The 18,506-nt window shown below is 47.2% G+C and overlaps 1 protein-coding gene across 1 annotated transcript in view; it reads right to left on the bottom strand.

Annotated features, from left to right (window-relative positions):
• The window catches only part of LOC137424564 (actin-like protein 6B), a 53,825-nt gene that overhangs the window by 10,650 nt on the left and 24,669 nt on the right, over positions 1-18,506 (bottom strand). Inside the window, exons 5-8 of the mRNA XM_068112150.2 lie at positions 8,550-8,647; positions 8,273-8,367; positions 8,070-8,176; positions 6,515-6,604 (exon numbers count right to left, since the gene is read on the bottom strand). Coding sequence (XP_067968251.1) covers positions 6,515-6,604; positions 8,070-8,176; positions 8,273-8,367; positions 8,550-8,647 — 390 coding nt within the window. The remainder of the gene's footprint in view (positions 1-6,514; positions 6,605-8,069; positions 8,177-8,272; positions 8,368-8,549; positions 8,648-18,506) is intronic.

Below are 18,506 nucleotides of genomic sequence, written 5' to 3'. Positions count from 1 at the left end.
AAGGTGTAGAAACATCTCAAAGATGATCAAGAGAAATGGGAGGCACCTGAGCTAAATTTCAAGTGTCATAGCAAAGGGTCTGAATACTTATGAAAATGTGATATTTCAGTTGTTTTTTAAATAAATTAGCAAAACTTTCTAAAATCCTGTTTTCTCTTCATCATTATGGGGTATTGAGTGTCGATTGATGAGGAAAAAATGAATTTAAACGATTTCAGCATAAGGCTGCAACATAACAAAATGTGAAAAAAGTGAAGGGGTCTGAAGAATACTTTCTGAATGCACTGTATATACAGTACACACACACACACACACACACACACACACACACACACACACACACCACACACACACACACACACACACACACACACACAACACACACACACACACACACACACACACATACACACACACACACACACACACACGTTGAACCCCCTAACCTGACTGGGAAGCAAGGCACAGGACTGTGGTTGAGGATGTGGTTGAGCTTGAAAGTGGTTGGATGTCAATGAAAGATAGTCTATTGGGAGCCGTTGGTGAGGTATGTGGATGGACTAAAGGACCTCGGAAACATGGTGGTGGGATGATGAAGTTGGAAAGAGGATTGACAAGAAGAGGAAGAAGTTCAAGGAGTGGCAGAAGGCGAAGGGTACGGGAGCAGAAACAGCAGAGCATGAAAGTTATAAGGCAGCCAGGAAGGCTGCAAAGAAAGAGGTAGCAAAGGCGGAGGCATGCAGGAAAATGTTCAGAGAACGCTTGGATTCGGAAGAGGGTCAGAGAGCGGTATTCAGGATTGCAAAGCACATAGCGAAAGAGATGTGTGATGGGGGTGAGTTGCTTGAAGGATGAAGTGGGACAAATCGTTGTGGACCCAGATGGAATTAAAGGAAGATGGAAGAGACATATGGAAATGCTGTTGAATACAGAGAATGAATGGGATGGCAACATAGAGAGTAACCCAGTTTTCGGACCGGCAGAGAAGATAACTGAGAAGGAAGTTGAGGAAGCGATAAAAGCAATTAAGAGTAGAAAAGCAGGAGGGCCGACGGGAGTTGTGGGAGATTTATTGAAGGCAGCGGGAAGTTAGGGTGTGAAGACAATGACAGAGAGCTGCAATCTGGTGGTGAAAGAAGGCCGCATTCCAGTGGATTGGGAACTGAGTACCCTCGTCCCTCTATACAAGGGGAAAGGTGACTCTCTGGACTGTGGCTCCTACCGAGCAATAAAGTTATTTGAGCATGGAATGAAGGTATTGGAAGGGGTGTTGGAGAGGAGGATAAGGAACAAAGTGAAGATCGACGAAATGCAGTTGTTAAGTGGTAAAGCATGTGGTGAGGTGGAAAGAACTGGGAAGTGGCCGTGTGCAGTGTACAGGAGGGGTGTTGGAGTGATCTCCATTCAATGTACAATGTGCGCAGAGTGGGTTCATCAAAAATGTAGTGGTCAGAGGGCCATCAACCAGTGTGGCAGCTACATTCAAATGTATTAAAAAAAAAAAAAAAAAAAAAAAAAAAAAAAAACATTTTCCTTCTCTGTTCTCATTCGTTTATTCATTCTTATTCGTTCGTTCGTTCTTCGACCACGTGTTTCTCCCCCATTTCCCCAGATAGTTTTCACTCATTAACCTTCAATGTTTACACTTTCCCCTCAAGTTATGTATTCCGTCATATTTTATAACACCTTTTTCTTCTTCTTCTTTAAAAGGCTGCTTTCGACCTGCTCACCAAATCAATTCATCCCAAAAAAAATATCCATCTCCTATAGTGCCTTTTTTCTACATTCCCTAAACTCTCCTGCACTCCATCCTCCATCCAGCGTCCTTAAACGTATTTTTAACTCGAAGGTCACAAGAAACTCATTTTGCAATAAATGTTCGTTTCCCATAAATCGTACACTTTCAAAAATCCAATCTCACCCCTCCCCTCCAAATCTTCCCCATAACCCCTCCCCTCCAAATCTTCCCCATCACCCCTCCCCTCCAAATCTTCCCCATCACCCATCCCTTTCAAATCTCCCCCCTTGCCCCCTCCCTCCTAAACTACCCCCTCACCCCTCCCCGCCAAGACGCCCCCTCGCCCCTCCCCTCCTAGACTCCTGCCTCACCCCTCCCCTCCAAATCTCCCCCATATCCCATCCCTTTCAAATCCCTCCCCTTGCCCCTTCCCTCCCAAACTCCCCCCTCACCCCTCCCCTTCAAATCTCCCCACCCTCATTGCTTCTCAATTTCCCCCCTCTCACTCCCCCTCCTCAAAGCGTCCTCCCTGCTTCTTCCCCCTTCAAACTCTCACCTCCATCTCCCCCAACCTTCTGCCTCGCTCTTCCCCCTCCTCAAATAACACCTCATTGTGGCTCACCCAATCACCATCAAACCTTTTGTCCGCCCCATCCTTCCCTTTCTCCGAGCTATTCTGAAATCTCTGACACACCTTCAACAGCTCTCCCTACCTCTTCCACCTCTTCCACATCTTACCCTACCCCTCCTCCCCCCTGTTCTGTATCTGATGCTCCCCCTTCCTCTTCATTAACGGTATGGACCTCAAACATCCGGGGCCTTCGTTCAAACTTAACTGATCTCTCCATACAGGTTGCTTCTGTCAAACCAGACGTGATCTGCTTAACAGAAACTTTCCTCCTTTATGATGTCTCTGATTCCATAGTATCTCTCCCGGGCTACTCCCTCCTCCGGTATGATAGACCTGAGCCTCGTCCTGGAGGCGGGGTTGCTATCTTTATCAAAAACTCTCTTCCTCACTCGCCCTGCACTGCACTCTCTCCACCTCACCCCCAGGAATACCTCTGGCTACGGCTTCCCCTTCGCTCCCACCTCTTGTTCATATGTGTGTTGTACCGTCCACCAAACAGTGATGACTCAATCTACATCTCGCTGTCTGATGATATGGACCAACTTCTATCTACTCATCCCAACTCTCTCTTCCTCATATGTGGTGATTTCAACTGTCATCATGCCAGTTGGCTGGGTGTGGGTACCTCTCTCACCAGCCATGGCTCCTCAGCAAAGGACTTCTGCGACTCACTGGGACTGACACAATCTGTCAATTTCCCGACCCGGATCTCAGTCAACGGAACATCTTCTCTTCTGGACTTGGTTATGACTAACTTCCCTGAAAATGTCTGCTGCTCTTCTTCTGCTCCGATCGGATCATCTGATCATGTCCTTGTTAAAGTGGACATCTCTCTGACCATCCTCAGGGAGCCTGCTCAGCGTCGACGAGTCTGGCATTTCACTCAGGCCAACTGGCACGGTCTTCAAGCAGCCATCAATCATCTGGACTGGTCTCCCATCTCTACCACCTCTGACATCAACTCATCCTGGGAATTCTTCCAAAGTAAATTGCTCTCTCTCATGCACAGATTTATCCCATCTCGTCTTCAGTTGTCATACCCTTCCTCCCGTCCATGGTACACGGAATCTTGTGGTGAGGCTGTTGCCCAGAAACAACTTGCCTTCGTCTCCTGGAAAGCAAATCCAACGGAAGGAAATCTCATTTCCTTTCACAAAGCCCGAAACAAGTGTGTGTCCACCCTCAGGAGAGCCAGGAAACAATATCTCTCCGTTCTCAAGACCGAACTCTCTTATCTGTCTCCCTCTTCCAAATCCTGGTGGCGTCTGGTCAAATCCGTTTCTGGTGTTTGTTCCCCCTCCATCCCCTCCCTTACCTCAAACGGCTACACAGCTGACTCCGCACGTGAAAAAGCTGAATGCCTCAACTCTGTGTTTGCCTCTAAATCTTGTGTCCCAAACCCATCCCTCTCTGTACCCACCATACCCAGTCGTACCCTGCTGCTCCTGGACTCCGTGTCCTTTCCTCCTGACAAGGTGGAAAAGTTTCTGTCAACCCTCGACTCTGATTCTGCAACTGGACCCGACGGCATCAGCCCACGGGTCCTAAAATCCTGCTCTGCTGCTCTATCTCACCCTCTCTCTGTTCTCTTCACCCTCTCTTTTGCTCAAGGTCAACTGCCATCTGCTTGGAAATCAGCCAACATCACCGCTTTGCACAAAAAAGGTGCAAAAACAGATCCTAGCAACTACAGACCAATCAGCCTTCTCCCAATTATCAGCAAAGTCATGGAATCCATCATTGCTTCGGATATGAAATCTTTCCTCTTCTCCAATGGCTTGATCTCTGATCATCAATTTGGTTTCAGACCAGGTCACTCTACTCTGGACATGCTGCTTCTGCTGTCTCAACAATGGATGGAGGTCCTCAATGCCAAACAGGAAATTAGAGCTGTCTCCCTCGACATATCACGTGCCTTCGACACGGTCTGGCACCCCGCTCTGCTCACCAAACTCTCCTCCTTTGGTATCCATGGAAATCTCCACGCATGGCTGGCGGACTTCCTCTCTAGTCGTCGTCAACGTGTGGCCCTGAATGGGTTTCTCTCATCTCCTCTTCCTGTTCAGGCTGGAGTTCCCCAAGGCAGTGTTCTGGGCCCCGTGCTTTTTCTGGTCTTCATCAATGATCTCTCTGACTCTCTCGAAAATCCTCTCTATCTCTTTGCTGATGACTCCACTCTCTGCCGCTCCATTCCTCTTCCCTCAGATCGGCAGTCTGCTGCCTCCTCACTCTCTGAAGACCTGGACAAAATCACAGACTGGTCAAACAAGTGGAACATGTCTTTCAATCCTGACAAATCTCACACTCTTACTATGTCTCTCCGAAAAGATCGACTGGACAACCCTCCCATCTACTTTCTCAACAATCCTCTCCAAGAAGTTCTGTCGCTCAAGATTTTGGGTCTCACTATCTGCCATGATCTTTCTTGGGAAAACCACATTTCCAAGCTGGCCTCCAAAGCCAGTCGCCGACTGGGCATCCTCCGTCGTGCGAAGTCCTTCCTCGGCACACCTGAGCTCCTCACCACATACAAGGCTTTCATCCGCAGCTCAATGGAATACTGTTCTCCCCTATGGCCCGGTGCTCCTGCCTCACACCTAGCTCGGCTTCACGCTGTTGAAACCAAAGCTTTCAGAATTATTGGAATCTCCCGCGATGAAGCTATCTCTGAGGGCCTTTCACTCACTCACCGCAGGCAGGTAGGTGGTCTTTCTGTCTTCTACCGACTCCTCTCCGGCCTTGCACCCCCAGCTCTCTCTGTGCTCTGTCCCCCAAATATTCCTACAGGTCGCACAAGATCTGCCAGCAACCCTCTGATGGTTAAACTGCCGAAATCTCGGCTCTCTGCTCACCTTCACTCTTTCATTCCTCTTTTCTCCCGCCTCTGGAACAAACTCCCTCACTCCCTTCAATCCCACTCCTCCCTCCAGGTCTTTAAAACAGCTGTTCACCACCATCTCTTATCTTCCCCCATCCAAAACCTTGATCTTTTCTACCCCCGCTAATTCACCCCAGATCCACCTTGTTTGAAATTCCAACTTCTTTCCTGGAAGTCCTGGCAGTGTCCATATGTTTTATACCTCTCCCACCGCCCCCTTCCCACGCCCCCCCCCCCCCCCCCAAGCCCTCGCCCTCTCTCAGATCTCTCGATGTCTCCATGTCTCTCGGTCCCTGCTCTCAAATGTTGTGTTTGTGTCCTTCCCCCTCTCTCCCCATCTTGTCTACCGCTCCCTATGTTATATGTTTTATGTGTCGGTTTGTCTTTCTGTGTGATTAATGTTCGCTCTTTCACGAGCCTCGACCTTGTATACAAAAAAAAAAAAAAAAAAAAAAAGGTGTGCACAGAGGGAGCTGCAGATGGAGGAAATGTTGAGTTGGATCTTGGAGACGGCGTGAAGCTGGAAGGTGTGAAAACATTTTTCTACCTACGAGACATGCTGAATGGAGAAGGTGGATCAGACTCGACAACGGTTGCTGGAGTGAGATGTGCATGGAAGAAGTTTCGGGAACTGAGTGGCATGCTAACGAGGAGGGGAGTGTCGTTGAAGCTGAAGAGAAGGTGTATGCTGCATGTGTGAGAAGTGTTATGATTTATGGGAGCGAGACATGGGTAATGAACGTGGAGCAGCAACGAAGGCTGGAAAGGGTGGAAATGCGAATGGTTCGGTGGATGTGCGGTGTATCATTGAGAGAGAGGAAGACAAATGATGAATTGCGAAAGACGATGGGAATAGAGCCTGTGAAGAGAAACAGGTTGAGATGGTTTGGTCATGTGTTGAGGAAGGATGAAAGTGACTGGTTGAGAATAGTGATGGAAATGAATGTAGAAGGAAGTAGAGGACAGGGAAGACCAAGAAAGACTTGGCTAAAGGTGGTGGAAGAAGAAATGCAGGCAAGGGGGTTAACAAGGAGAGATGCAGAAAATAGGGCAAAATGGAGAAGATTGTCATGGGGGCCGCAAGGCTAACCCCCGCTCTTGTGGGGAAAATGGCCTTACAATGCCTGTTGTTTGTTGTACACTCAGAAAGCACAAATTAAAGCTTGGTTGATGAGTAAGACCAAAGGAAAATGACTACCAGCAGTACAGATGGTTAAAAGGTTCAATGCTCAAAGTTGCTGGGTGTAAGTGAGCATCCCAGACTCACATTGCACATGTATGTATGCCACGACTTAGTGATCGCTGGCAGTCTGTCTTTTTTTCTCCACACAGCCGGCGCTCCTTCCCTCACGGGCTCCTAAGGGAAGCACAAGTGCAGATGAAATTCAATGTGCAATGAAGACTTTATAACAATACTGCATCAATGAATGCTTTAAAAATACAAAAACTCTTCTTGTGCTGCACAGAGTGAAGTAAATCACCATTTGTTGGGATACGCAGTTTCGACATTATCCAAGATCATCTCATATTATCCCACATTCCTGGGTCATCCTGTCAGCCCATAAAGGAGATACTGTAAAGCAATTAAAGAGGAGATGGATAGGCCATAAATTAAGAAAAGGAGAATAATTCTTTTTGGACAACAGGAAAGATAAAGGTTGGTTGGCCAAAAATTACTTTGACAAGGACGGTGGAGCAAGAGCTAAAATAATTGAATGGCAAGAACTTCAAAGAACAGAGATCGCTCGAGAGATTTGGAATATGCCATATGCTTTTTTGGATGCTAATTGGATGAATGGATAATGATTATGTACTGTATCTGTGAGCTAGTTTGTGGCTCACTAATGTGTTATGCCTCAGCCCCGAATGTAATGATAATTTTTCATAAGGTCATAAGAAGGTCCATGGTTCTGCACTGTGTTCAGTTCGCTGGATCAGTACATCGCTGCATCCTTGGACGACTCCTCGGCAACATCCCGATACACCACTGTGTGTCCTACAGAATGAGGTGTTTTTACAGCAGCCGGAGTGCAGATCCTGCCACCAACCTCCTTGAGGGAGGACCCAGTACCCTGGTACTCATTTTGCCGACCTCGGAAGGATGCCAGGCTGAATCAACCCCACCTGGTATTAATTCAACAGCTGAACGGGATTCAAACGCAGGACCTTAGGATCCCAAGCCCACCGCCCTAACCGCCAGGCCAACACCAGGTATACTTATGGTTACCATTCCCCAAGGATCATTCAATAAAAACGGAACCAGGCAGCGGTACACGCACATGGTGCTTCTTCTCCCAGCTTCCCACCAGTACCAGCTGGTCCTCTGGCCTGCCCTCAGCACTCTCGGACCACCTTAGTTTCCTGCCGTGAGCCCCGTCATTGGTTTTGCGGTCATTGTGGGCGGTTCCAGCCTCCGGACCGTCCCACCCACGGAGCAACCCCAATAAAAATAAATGGACTTTCCGCTCTTCCAGGATTCCACAACACACTATGCTGTCATGGCTGGCATACACCAACCAGACAGATCGTGACAGTCCTTTTAAAGCACCTGGCGCTTTTCAGTGTCACTTTTTGTGGCCAGAAGTCCCTGCCTGCAAATAAAAGGTGTTTATGCATACAATATTACCCTGACTATACTGTCTTTAAATTACATATGCTGCCTCCTCGGCATCATGTGCAACAAGACGACTTACTCTGACATGTCCCTGATACATGGCAATCTAACCTACTCGATGCACATGGACCATGTTAACCACAATCTACTGATGGATCCCCCCCCCATCCCCCCCCCCCAGCATAACAGTATGTTGTCGCTTACCCACCTTGGATGCAATTTGATAAGGCGGTACAATTTTAATCCCCGTTTCTTGGAAAAGTTCACGGCACTGCATAGTAATGAAATCTCCTGCCAGAGGTGACTTTACGATACCTGTAATGTCACAGCAGTGATGGTGCATCATGTTATTGACAGCTGGTACTGAATATCGATGACGATGTAACAATTTTATATTGCTCAAACACTCACCCTGCTGTAAAATGTACCCATCATGCACGGGAATGGCCGTTGTGTGTGTGGCACCGCTGTCCAACACAAGCCCTGATGATCTACCATTTGCAAAACTTCAGGGCCAGAGGGATTTGAGCATCGTTGCAGGGTCAAGGCATAGACACAATGCGTTTTATTAGACTCGAGCATGTAACCTTGTATTTTGCCTAATATGCTCCGACAATAATGGTGAATATGACATTATAGTGGCAAAAGGCATACTGTGGCCTAGTGTGCTGCACAATCAGAAGGATACGCAGTGAGCACTGCTGTTTTGCACAGGAAGAAGGCTGGGATGCCATAATGTTCAAACATTATCTCGGTCAGCTTTTCTCTCTTGCCTCGTGTGTTCCACTGCCTCGGAAAAAAACAGCATTCAAAACAGAATCCTGATTAAAATAATAATGGGCATAATGAGAATAATAACAATTATCACAGCATAAGCATCAAGTATTATGTATTTTAAAGTTCTATCACTCTAAATCATAGGTCGGCAACAGGCGGCCCGCGGGCCAGAACTGGCCCGCCAGCAATAATATCTGGCCCAACAGATTATTTTGATAATCTGAAAATAATTTTTTTTTTTTTTTTTTTTTTTTACAATATTGGACAGTCCCACATATAGTCAATATATGTCCAAATAGAGATTCTACCCCCACCTGAAAAATGCTTATTATACAAATGACAGGCACAGACAATCACGAAACAGGCAGCGGGCTACACTGACGCTGAACCCCTCATAGTGGAGTCATTAAGTAGGATGTGGGCAGCGCCTGGTGCTGAAATAGCCGACATGCGGTGTGTGGTATGAAAAAAATAACACCAGTTCAGTTAATCATTCAAACTTTATTTTTAGGATACGAATTTTATACGAAAATTTTTAGGATATAAAATTCAAACATTAGGGATACGAATTAGAATGAGCCATTCATTAACTAAATTCAAAATACAACTTGCCTATTAAATACACAACCCAACGACAACTCACTTAATGTGAAAACTGGCATCTTCCATCGGTCACGATTTTTTGGATGTCTGGTGATATGGACGTCACTTTGATCCGCAGGCAGTTCTCCAGGTTTTTATTCGTCAATTGATTCCTCTCGTGCATCTTTATCGCATTCATTGAAAAGGACGACTCGCATGTATAGGTGGAAGGGAACATTGTGAGCACCCAAAATGCGAGTCTCTTGATCATGTTGTACTCCTCTGAGCATGCCACCCAAAAGGCACTCACTGACTCTGCACTTCTGAGCGCATCGCTGACCAGGGAGGTTGTTTGGAAATCAATTAACTCCATTTGTAATGTAGCCTCATCCAAAGAGGGTATAATTTTTTTCGCCATGGAGGAGAAGTCTCCACTTGGTCGGACTGTGAGAGCGTCACGTACAAAGGCAATGATGTCCTTTGGGATAGAGTAGTCCTCAAACCTCGAAGTGAAGTTGACCTGAAGCTACTTGATGAAGTCCACCATCAACTCTGCCACTTGTCCCGGTGCCTGTGTTTTTAGTGTACTGAAATGTAGGAGCCTGCCAGTTGATATGTCTGACTCTAACAACTCCAGCTTCTTCGTGAATGATTCGAGCTTTTCAACCATGTCGACTATGGTTTTGCCTCTCCCCTGTAGCTGTAGGTTAAGCTTGTTTAGGTGGCCAAATATATCTGCTAAAAAGGCAACATTGGACATGAACTTTTCGGCTCCCAAAAGGGCAAGGTGGTCAGCTGCTGCCCTAATCTTGCTCAATCTAAGGAACGCCTTGACCTCATCCAGTAGCGCACAGAAGCGGTCCAACGCTTTACCTTCGCTCAACCAGCGCACGTAATTATGTAGCAGCAGGTCATCATGGGTGGCCTCTTCTGACTCAGCCACAAGTTGTCGGAAAAGGCGATGCTGGGTGCTTGATGTACCCCTGACAAAATTAATGACACGCATCACTTTATCCATAACTTCCTTTAGCTCACCACTGAGTCTGGCGCAAAGGACACTGGTGGATGAGGCAATGCAGCCCATGCATTTGGGGGGCGAGCTCCTTCAACCTGCTCACCAGACCTCTGCGCTTTCCCACCATAGCAGGAGCCCCATCTGTCACGATTAGGTTAATCTTCTCAAATGACAATGAATGAAGCCTAAACAACTCTTCCAGTTTAGTAAATATAATGTCCTCAGTGGTGTGCCCTTCTAATGGGATAAGAGACAGCAGCTCTTCCCTGAACACTTTTCCATCAAAATATCTAACATAGACGCACAACTGGGCTACATCTGTGTTGTCAGTGCTCTCGTCAATGGCTCGGGAAAAGTAATTGGCCTGACTGAGACCCTCGATAATAACTCCCTGCACAGCATCCGGCAGTGCCTCTATGCAGCGGGTAGCGGACCTCGCAGTGAGGAGCACCTGTTTCGCTGAGGCAATGATACCATCCATCGACTTGTCGGTTGTCAGTTCCTCCAAAACTGTCACCATAACCTCCTTGAAAACCTCTGCATCAGTGAACGGCCTGTTGTGCCGTGTGAGCACCCAATATGCCTTGAGGGACGCACTTGTCACTTTCTGTTGGGATGTGAGGCCTCGCTCTAGTATCCTGCTGCTGTGCGCATAGCTTGCTGTCAGTGCATCAATTTTGCGCTTTCGTGCCTCTGACTGGAGCGGAAAAGCCACTTTGAAGGTGCCATGCTTAGTCTCGTGGTGCCGTTTAATGTTATATTCCTTGCAAGCAGCGACAACGTCGTTGCAGATAAGACAACGGCTTAGCGTTGACGAAACTAGGTAGGATGAACGCATAGCTCTCTTTCCATTCTTCTTTGAATGTCCTGTTTTCACTGTCAACTTTCCTCTTTAGACTTTTGGATAATGACATTTTGTCAGGAAAAATTCAAGGAAGTCAATAAATCAATAAACAAACAGAAAAGCACAGCAGTAAATGTAAATCCGTAATCCAAAACTCAGAGCCGGGGCACAGCCAAAGTTCTATTGCCAGCAAACGGGGTCCAAATCAGTAGGCAATAGAATAATCCAGACAGGCAGAGTTCGGAAATACAGGCGGCAAGCAAACGCAATCCAGGGACAAACAGGGTCAAACACGGGCACAGGTAATGTAGCAGAGCAAGCAGAAACGTAGTCAGAAAAGAGGTACGGGTTATCAACAGGAGAATCTACACGGGGAAAAACGCTGGAACGGCTCGGTAGAAACACAGGCACGATCTGGCAAGGAATGGACAGAATGAGGGCGCATAAATAGCCGAGACCAAACAATTAACAAATGAGAGACAGACGTGTGATTGGACATGGAATGCACGGGGAAGATTGAAAGGAATTGCACGGGGGAGATTGAAAGGAATGTGGGAGTAGCCAACCTGCAATGACAGGAGAAACAGAGTTAGGCGGAGCCAAGACGCACAGAAACATAAACAAACACATGTGGTCACAGCACACACACACACACACACACACACACACACACACACACACACACACACACACACACACACACACACACACACACACACACACACACACACACACACACACACACACACACACACACACACACACACACACACACACACCAGACAGAACAACGAACACGTATAAAAGCGATCAGACAGAAGTCGTGACACATTTTTCTTTTGCTAGCTACCACATTAAATGTTTAGCTAACTTCACACTCAAGTAGGCTGCAGACAACGTAATAGCGTACCCTCAGCCCGCAAACAATCAAAACAATAATAATGCTACGTTGTACATGTGGGAGGAGCGGGGTCACTGAGGCCAATAACCACCTTTAAAGGCCATTTTTCCCCGCAAGCGGGGGTTGGCCTTTTTCGGGAACCATGGTTGTTGTTGTTTTTCGGTTTCCCTTTTTGAAGCAATGTTTTACGGCCGGATGCCCTTCCTGACGCCAACCCTTTTTGCCGCCTTTAACGACAAACAGGGAATTACCAGTGAACTGGTCCTCAATTAGCCGACCTCGGAAGGATGACAGGCTGAGTCAACCCCCCTGGCGTTAATTCAGCGATCGACCGGGATTCGAACCCAGGATCCTAGGATCCTAAGCTGACACCCTAGCCGCTAGCCCAACACCAGGGTTAAAACACCTTTAGAGGCCATTTTTCCCCGCAAAGCGGGGGTTGGCCTTTTTCGGGAACCGTGGTTGTTGTTGTTTTTCGGTTCCCTTTCTCGCCTGCCACTGAGGCCAATGAACACAGTAAAATCCGAGTGTTAATTTAACTCTCAGAATTAAATTAACACTCACATTTTACAGTGAATAATACTGAGGGTAAAAGTATGCCAAACAATATTATTAGAATAAGCTGGCTCCGCTAAATGGTCAGTCCAGGTGATGATGTGTCGTGCGTAACGAAGAAGCAGGCAGTCCTCAAAATTAAAATGATACACATTTATTATTTACAATATGGAAATCCAATCTTTGCATCTCCCACACATGCGTGTCTTATAAGGCGGTCTGTAACTGCAAGTTCCAGTTAAATTATTTTATCAATCAATTTCTTAAATTAGCCATTAATTATGTTCTGGCCCACCACCTAGTGGCTTAGAAAAAAATTGGCCAAAGGCCAAACTTACTTGCCGACCCCTGCTCTAAATTATGCAGACATCTTAGTTCAAACTATTCTGTGACCAGGCCTGCTTAATAAGAAAATATGATGCCAGATAGAATTAGACCGTCATCTAACATCTAATGCTTCTCCTTCCATCTCAAAAACGCAAACTTTGCCAATCTCGCTTCGACACTAGCTGACGTCACCGTCTAGTTCATCGATCATGGAGCCTCTCAAGGAGGAGGCGTAAGTGAAACGCGTTCACCGGGAAGTCAACACCGAGACGTATCGAAGATTCTCCAAGCTGGTTTGCCATGAAAAGGAGGTGACTATCGGTGATTTATCAGAATGTTCTGGAAATGTAAATTTGTTCTTCCGTATTTGAGAAAAGCTTGATTTATAGCCGTAAGCTTAGGCTACCAGTGTTCACAAATACACCATTCACAATCTGATTTTGAAGTTTATTCTCGTTTGCTTCATGCTATCTTTTGATATGGACTGTTAAGGTCGTTAGGTTACTACATGCTGTTTATTGTTATTTATTACCTCCGACACCAAAGGTGGATGGAGGTTATGTTTTCACCCCTGTCTGTCTGTTTGTCTGTCCGTTTGTCCGTTTGTGAACAAAATATCTCAAAAAGTCGTGGACGGATTCGGACGAAATTTGGTAGCGTTATAGTGGATGTGACAAGGACGAATTTTTTAGATTTTGGTGAAGATCCGGATTCGGATCCGGCTACTAAATATTTTAGTGATTCTTCACCATTGGGAGATCGGGCCAAAAACGATACATAACAGGATATCTCAAAGTTGTGGACGGATTTGGACGAAACATGGTGGACCGGTTGGGTGTGTGACAAGGACGATTCGATTAGATTTTGGTGAAGATCTGAATATGGATTCGGATGTGAGAAAATTTTTTTTTTTTTTTTTAAAGTGATGCTTCACTATTGGGAGATGGGGCCAAAAACGATACATAGCAGGATATCTCAAAAAGTTATGGATGGATTTGGACGAAACCTATTGGACAGGTTGTGTGTGTGACGAGGAAGAATCGATTTAATTTTGGTGAAGATCCGGATCAGGATCCAGCTAGTAGAATTTTTAAAGTGATTCTACACCATTGAGTGATATGGCCAACCAGGTGGAGGTATACTGAATGCCGTTCTAGTTTATATTGTGTTTACATTAATGTCTCAGGTATTCAGTCAGTAATCTTAGTATAATGAGTGATTTAGAATCGAACCATGGCCATGAAATTTTACATAAGGCTGAAGGAGCTGCGCTCCAACGCGAGTCGAAAGAATTGACGCGACCAAAGACGGAATTCGTCCGAGTTGCTTTATTGAAACAAAACAGCTCAGGTATTCTGACAAGCCCGTTTATCGGGCAGCAATATATATACACATTTATGTCGGGAAGTTTGCCCGGCAAAAGCTATACCGGGCATGCCCGGGTGTCAAGGGCGAGCCTTGGAAAGGCGAGTCTGGACCTGCCCGGGCGTGTTTGGCTGCGGCCTGGCAAGTCGAGGCTGGGCGTGCCCGGGCGCTCTGGGCGAGCACTGGAAAGGCGAGAGCGGGCATGCCCGGACGCTCTGGGCGAGCCCTGGAAAGGCGATAGCGGGCATGCCCGGACGCTCTGGGCGAGCCCTGGAAAGGCGAGAGCGGGCATGCCCGGGAAAGACGAAACCGGGCGTGCCCGGGAGGTTCGGGCGTGCCCAGGAACAGTGAGTCCGGGCATGCCCGGGAGAGGCGCGTCTGGCCGTGTTCTGGCCGGTGCAAGGCGATTGTGTGCATCCAGCGGTAACCACTACAAGGCCATCGATAATGGTGAAACTCAAAGTACAGAGGACTTTGGGGAGGTAGGTGGTCCTCGTGATCCAAAACCTACAGAGTCGCTCCTTGAATGGCAAGTTCAGCAACGTAGGCACAACCTCGGAAGCTCAGTCTCAACATGGCAAAAATGTGCCAACTGTCTGCGGAAACTCATGTGTGACACAAGGGATGTATCTGTTCTATGGTATGAGCATAATGAACTCTGAGATGTCATGGAGCGTGTTACTAATGATTTATCAATGGTTAAATGAATACTGTCGCGTGACCGTCTTTGATTAATATCAGGCGGTCACGGATGCCGATTGCGAAGGCCTTAACCCCTGAGGCGAAAACTCAATGGTGGATTCCAGAACCAAAAGCTACACCAAGCGCGCAGGATGGAGGGGAGCGGCGAGAGCCCTGCAGCCTTACCTATCAAATCAATCACCCGGAAACTGCGTTCAAGTATGTATAGCAAAATAATATAAGGGTTTATTGTAATACTAGCAGAAGTACCCGGCATTGCCGGGCGGGGGAGGAGGAGGGGAGGGGGAAGAGGAGCGGAGGGGAACGGGGGGGAGGGGGGAGGGGGAAGGGGGGAGGGGGGAGGAGAGGGTGCCCGGGGGAAGAAGGGCCCCTCCCCCCTCCCCCTTGCCCTCCCCCTTCACCTCCTCCTCCCCCCCTTCCCCCTCCACCCCCAAAACCCCCTCCCCGCTCCCCCCTCCCCCTTCCCTACTCTTCCCCCTCCCCTCCTCCTCCCCCTTCCCCTCCTTCTCCCCCTTAACACCAGGGGGGTTGACTCAGCCTGTCATCCTACCGAGGTCGGCAAATTGAGTACCAGTTCACTGGTAATTCCCTGTGTGCCGCAAGAGGCGCCTAACAGGGTTGGCGGCACGAACCCGGAAGTCGGAACTCATTGTCGTCAAATAAATGTAGCATGTATGTTTCACTCTGTCACATGCCGTTGGTCCCATGTCAATCGGATGAAGTTGAAAAATTAACATTACGAAGTTTCTCTGGGACGTACTGATTCCGAATAATGAAGTTGAAAAATTAAAGTTCCGAAATACGCTAATTACACTAACAGAAGCGCTGGCGCTGCGAAGCGCTAGAGGGAGCGCTGCGCTCCCTCCCTTCGATTCCCTCCCTCTTCTGCTAGCGTTTCTGCGCTAATACGCTAATTTAAAAACCCGAAGTTTTTTAAAATTTAAGGTGTGCTCTAGTTGCTCTGAGACGTACTGATTCCGAATATGCCTTTGGTTTTTCTCTGCGATGAGTAGTTCTCGAGTTATAAGAGGACAAACAAACAAACATACTTTACTGCTTTATATATATAGAAGAACCGGGACAGGGAAACGCAACGATAAACCTAAGTCCTAATTTGGGATCCCACATACACAGATATCAAATACAGACGAGGGATGGAATACGAAAGAAACACATTCGTTTCTTTCGTATTTCATCCCTCGTCTGATCCGGATCTTCACCAAAATTAAATCGATTTTTCCTCGTCACACAAATAACCTGTCCAATAGGTTTCATCCAAATCCATCCATAACTTTTTGAGATATCCTGCTATGTATCGTTTTTGGCCCCATCTTCCAATAGTGAAGAATCACTTTAAAAAAAAAAAAATTCTCACATCCGAATCCATATTCAGATCTTCACCAAAATCTAATCGAATCGTCCTTGTCAGACACCCAACCGGTCCACCAAGTGTAACCACGGAGCTCTGGCTTATCTGGTCTTTGTCGTCTTGTCTTTGGCTGCCATCCAACACGGCTCCGTTCGGCCCCGATGTACACACAAGGCCTCGCTCCAAACTCCAAAGCACCGAGCACCGCTCCCAGCACCACGAAAAAGCACCGCACGTCCAACGCAGGCCGGCGACCCCATACGAGGTCCAAAGCAAGCGAACTCCACTCGGGCTACGACCCAACTCGGGTTGCGCCAGACGAAGAAAACCGAGCGCCACTAGAGACTGCCAGAGCACGAGCGTAGATGTCCAAACACCAAGAGAGCAACTCAACTACTCGTCAACTCAGGCTGTGAACTGTGATCCAACGCAACCAGGGACAGGACTCTCCCCACTCGAGATCGCACCGGGACTGCCAGGGCCAGGAAATCTGCGCGCAGAGTTCCGTGCGCTCCTTTTATAACCTCGGCCGGTGACGTCAGCCAAAGCGCGGCACCCAACCAGAGCCTCGTAACTTCCCGCCCTTTGTCGACCCGCTTCGCGCCTTCTGCGTCCATTCGCGCCAACAGATCACAGCCCTCCTGGGCGTGGTACTCAAGGTGGATAGGCCTGTCGGAGGTGTACATGGCGGCAGCCATGCGGCGGTGTCCTGGCCTGGTTTCTTCCCATGTCATGTCAGGGAAGGGCGTTATTTAGTGTTGCGCAAAGGATCCATCGGAATGTCTATGTTGGTCTGCAGTGCCAAAAGGGACAAAGGTTTGGCTAACCAGGTGAGGACACACAGGGGCGCTACTCTTTAATCCCTACACTACTTAACACACGAACCTCCTGGTGGGTTCACAAGTATACTCCTTACCCGACAAAACGCCTACACATGAACTTATTACAGGTAGTTTTCCTTACCACGACACCTTGAAGCATGTTACCTACTCAGATCTATCTGCTCTACATATCACTACCCGCCAGACATAACAATACGTAACCCCTCTTGGTGAAAAGGAGCAGCAGGGAAAGTAGGAGAAGTACATTTCCACACATTACCATTACCTCAAGTCAAAAATGGTTAATGGGATGTCATCATGAAGGCAAAACATATGTAAAGAGAGTATTAAAGCCAAGAAGACCATGTTTGATTCCCCACACAGCTTTCTTACTTTTGTCGTGTCACCACAAATCACCTTAATGATTGAAGATACAAAACCTTTAATCTTTTGTGCCATCAGGCCTATATGGCTGCTTAGGCAGTTTCAGTGACTGGGAGCACAATCCTGGACAGGTTGCCAATCTGGCACCGGATACTCGAATGGCTCACTCAAATTTCTCAGAACTGGTACTTATTTTTCCAACCTCAGAAGGATGACAGGCTGAGTCGACCCACGTGGTGTTATGTATGGCACGTCAGGGGCGTCGCGTCAACTCAGAACCTAGAGATCTTAAGCCGATCACCTTAACCGTTAATTCCAGGTTTAATTAAAGATACACACAAGGATTTTTCTGCATCAACCTGTCAAACAGCGGCCATTTCATTTCCCTTTCTCCGTAACCGCACCATCAATGACTCTTCTGTTTGCACCATATGTGGTGTAAAGTTATCGGTCTTAAACGGTCTCTTCAACCTTGCAGTGAAATTAATTAATCAAGCGCTTACCAACCTTCCTTTTATACCTACGGCCTAGCCACACTTGCCAACTCCTGACAGCTGGACACACTGTATCCTGTACCTGGGTTTGCCTGAAGGGGCGTTGGTGTGAGATCTAAATTTACTTATTTACCACTTATTAAAATCAATACTGAAACCTTCAACTCGAAGCATCTTGCATCTTGCTAAGTATCTTGTTCATAATCATCAAATATTGTGTATTTAGCATGTACACAGCAAACAACACATATTATCAAGGAAACCTTATTTGTCTTGTTTTCTTAATAGAAGCGTTTTTGACACAAAAGTTTGTCGTTTGTGCACGTTTTTTGTTGCATCAAAACGCAAGCATCTTGCTCATCTCTGGGAGTGGAGGGATGTATGGATTGTCCCAGCACGACATATTTCTCTTCAGTCAAATTTGGCCTGCAGTGTAGTTCCCCTTTGTGAAAGCCTCTTTACTAAAGTACGTACTTCATATCAGACGGATTGACGTTGCTGGAAATGTT

The sequence above is a fragment of the Myxine glutinosa genome, chromosome 4 (genome assembly GCF_964187855.1).
Source record: "Myxine glutinosa chromosome 4, kmMyxGlut1.1, whole genome shotgun sequence".
Classification (NCBI taxonomy): domain Eukaryota; kingdom Metazoa; phylum Chordata; class Myxini; order Myxiniformes; family Myxinidae; genus Myxine; species Myxine glutinosa.
The sequence above is the reverse complement of the archived record's forward strand: the minus strand, read 5'-3'. Positions and strand labels throughout refer to the sequence as shown.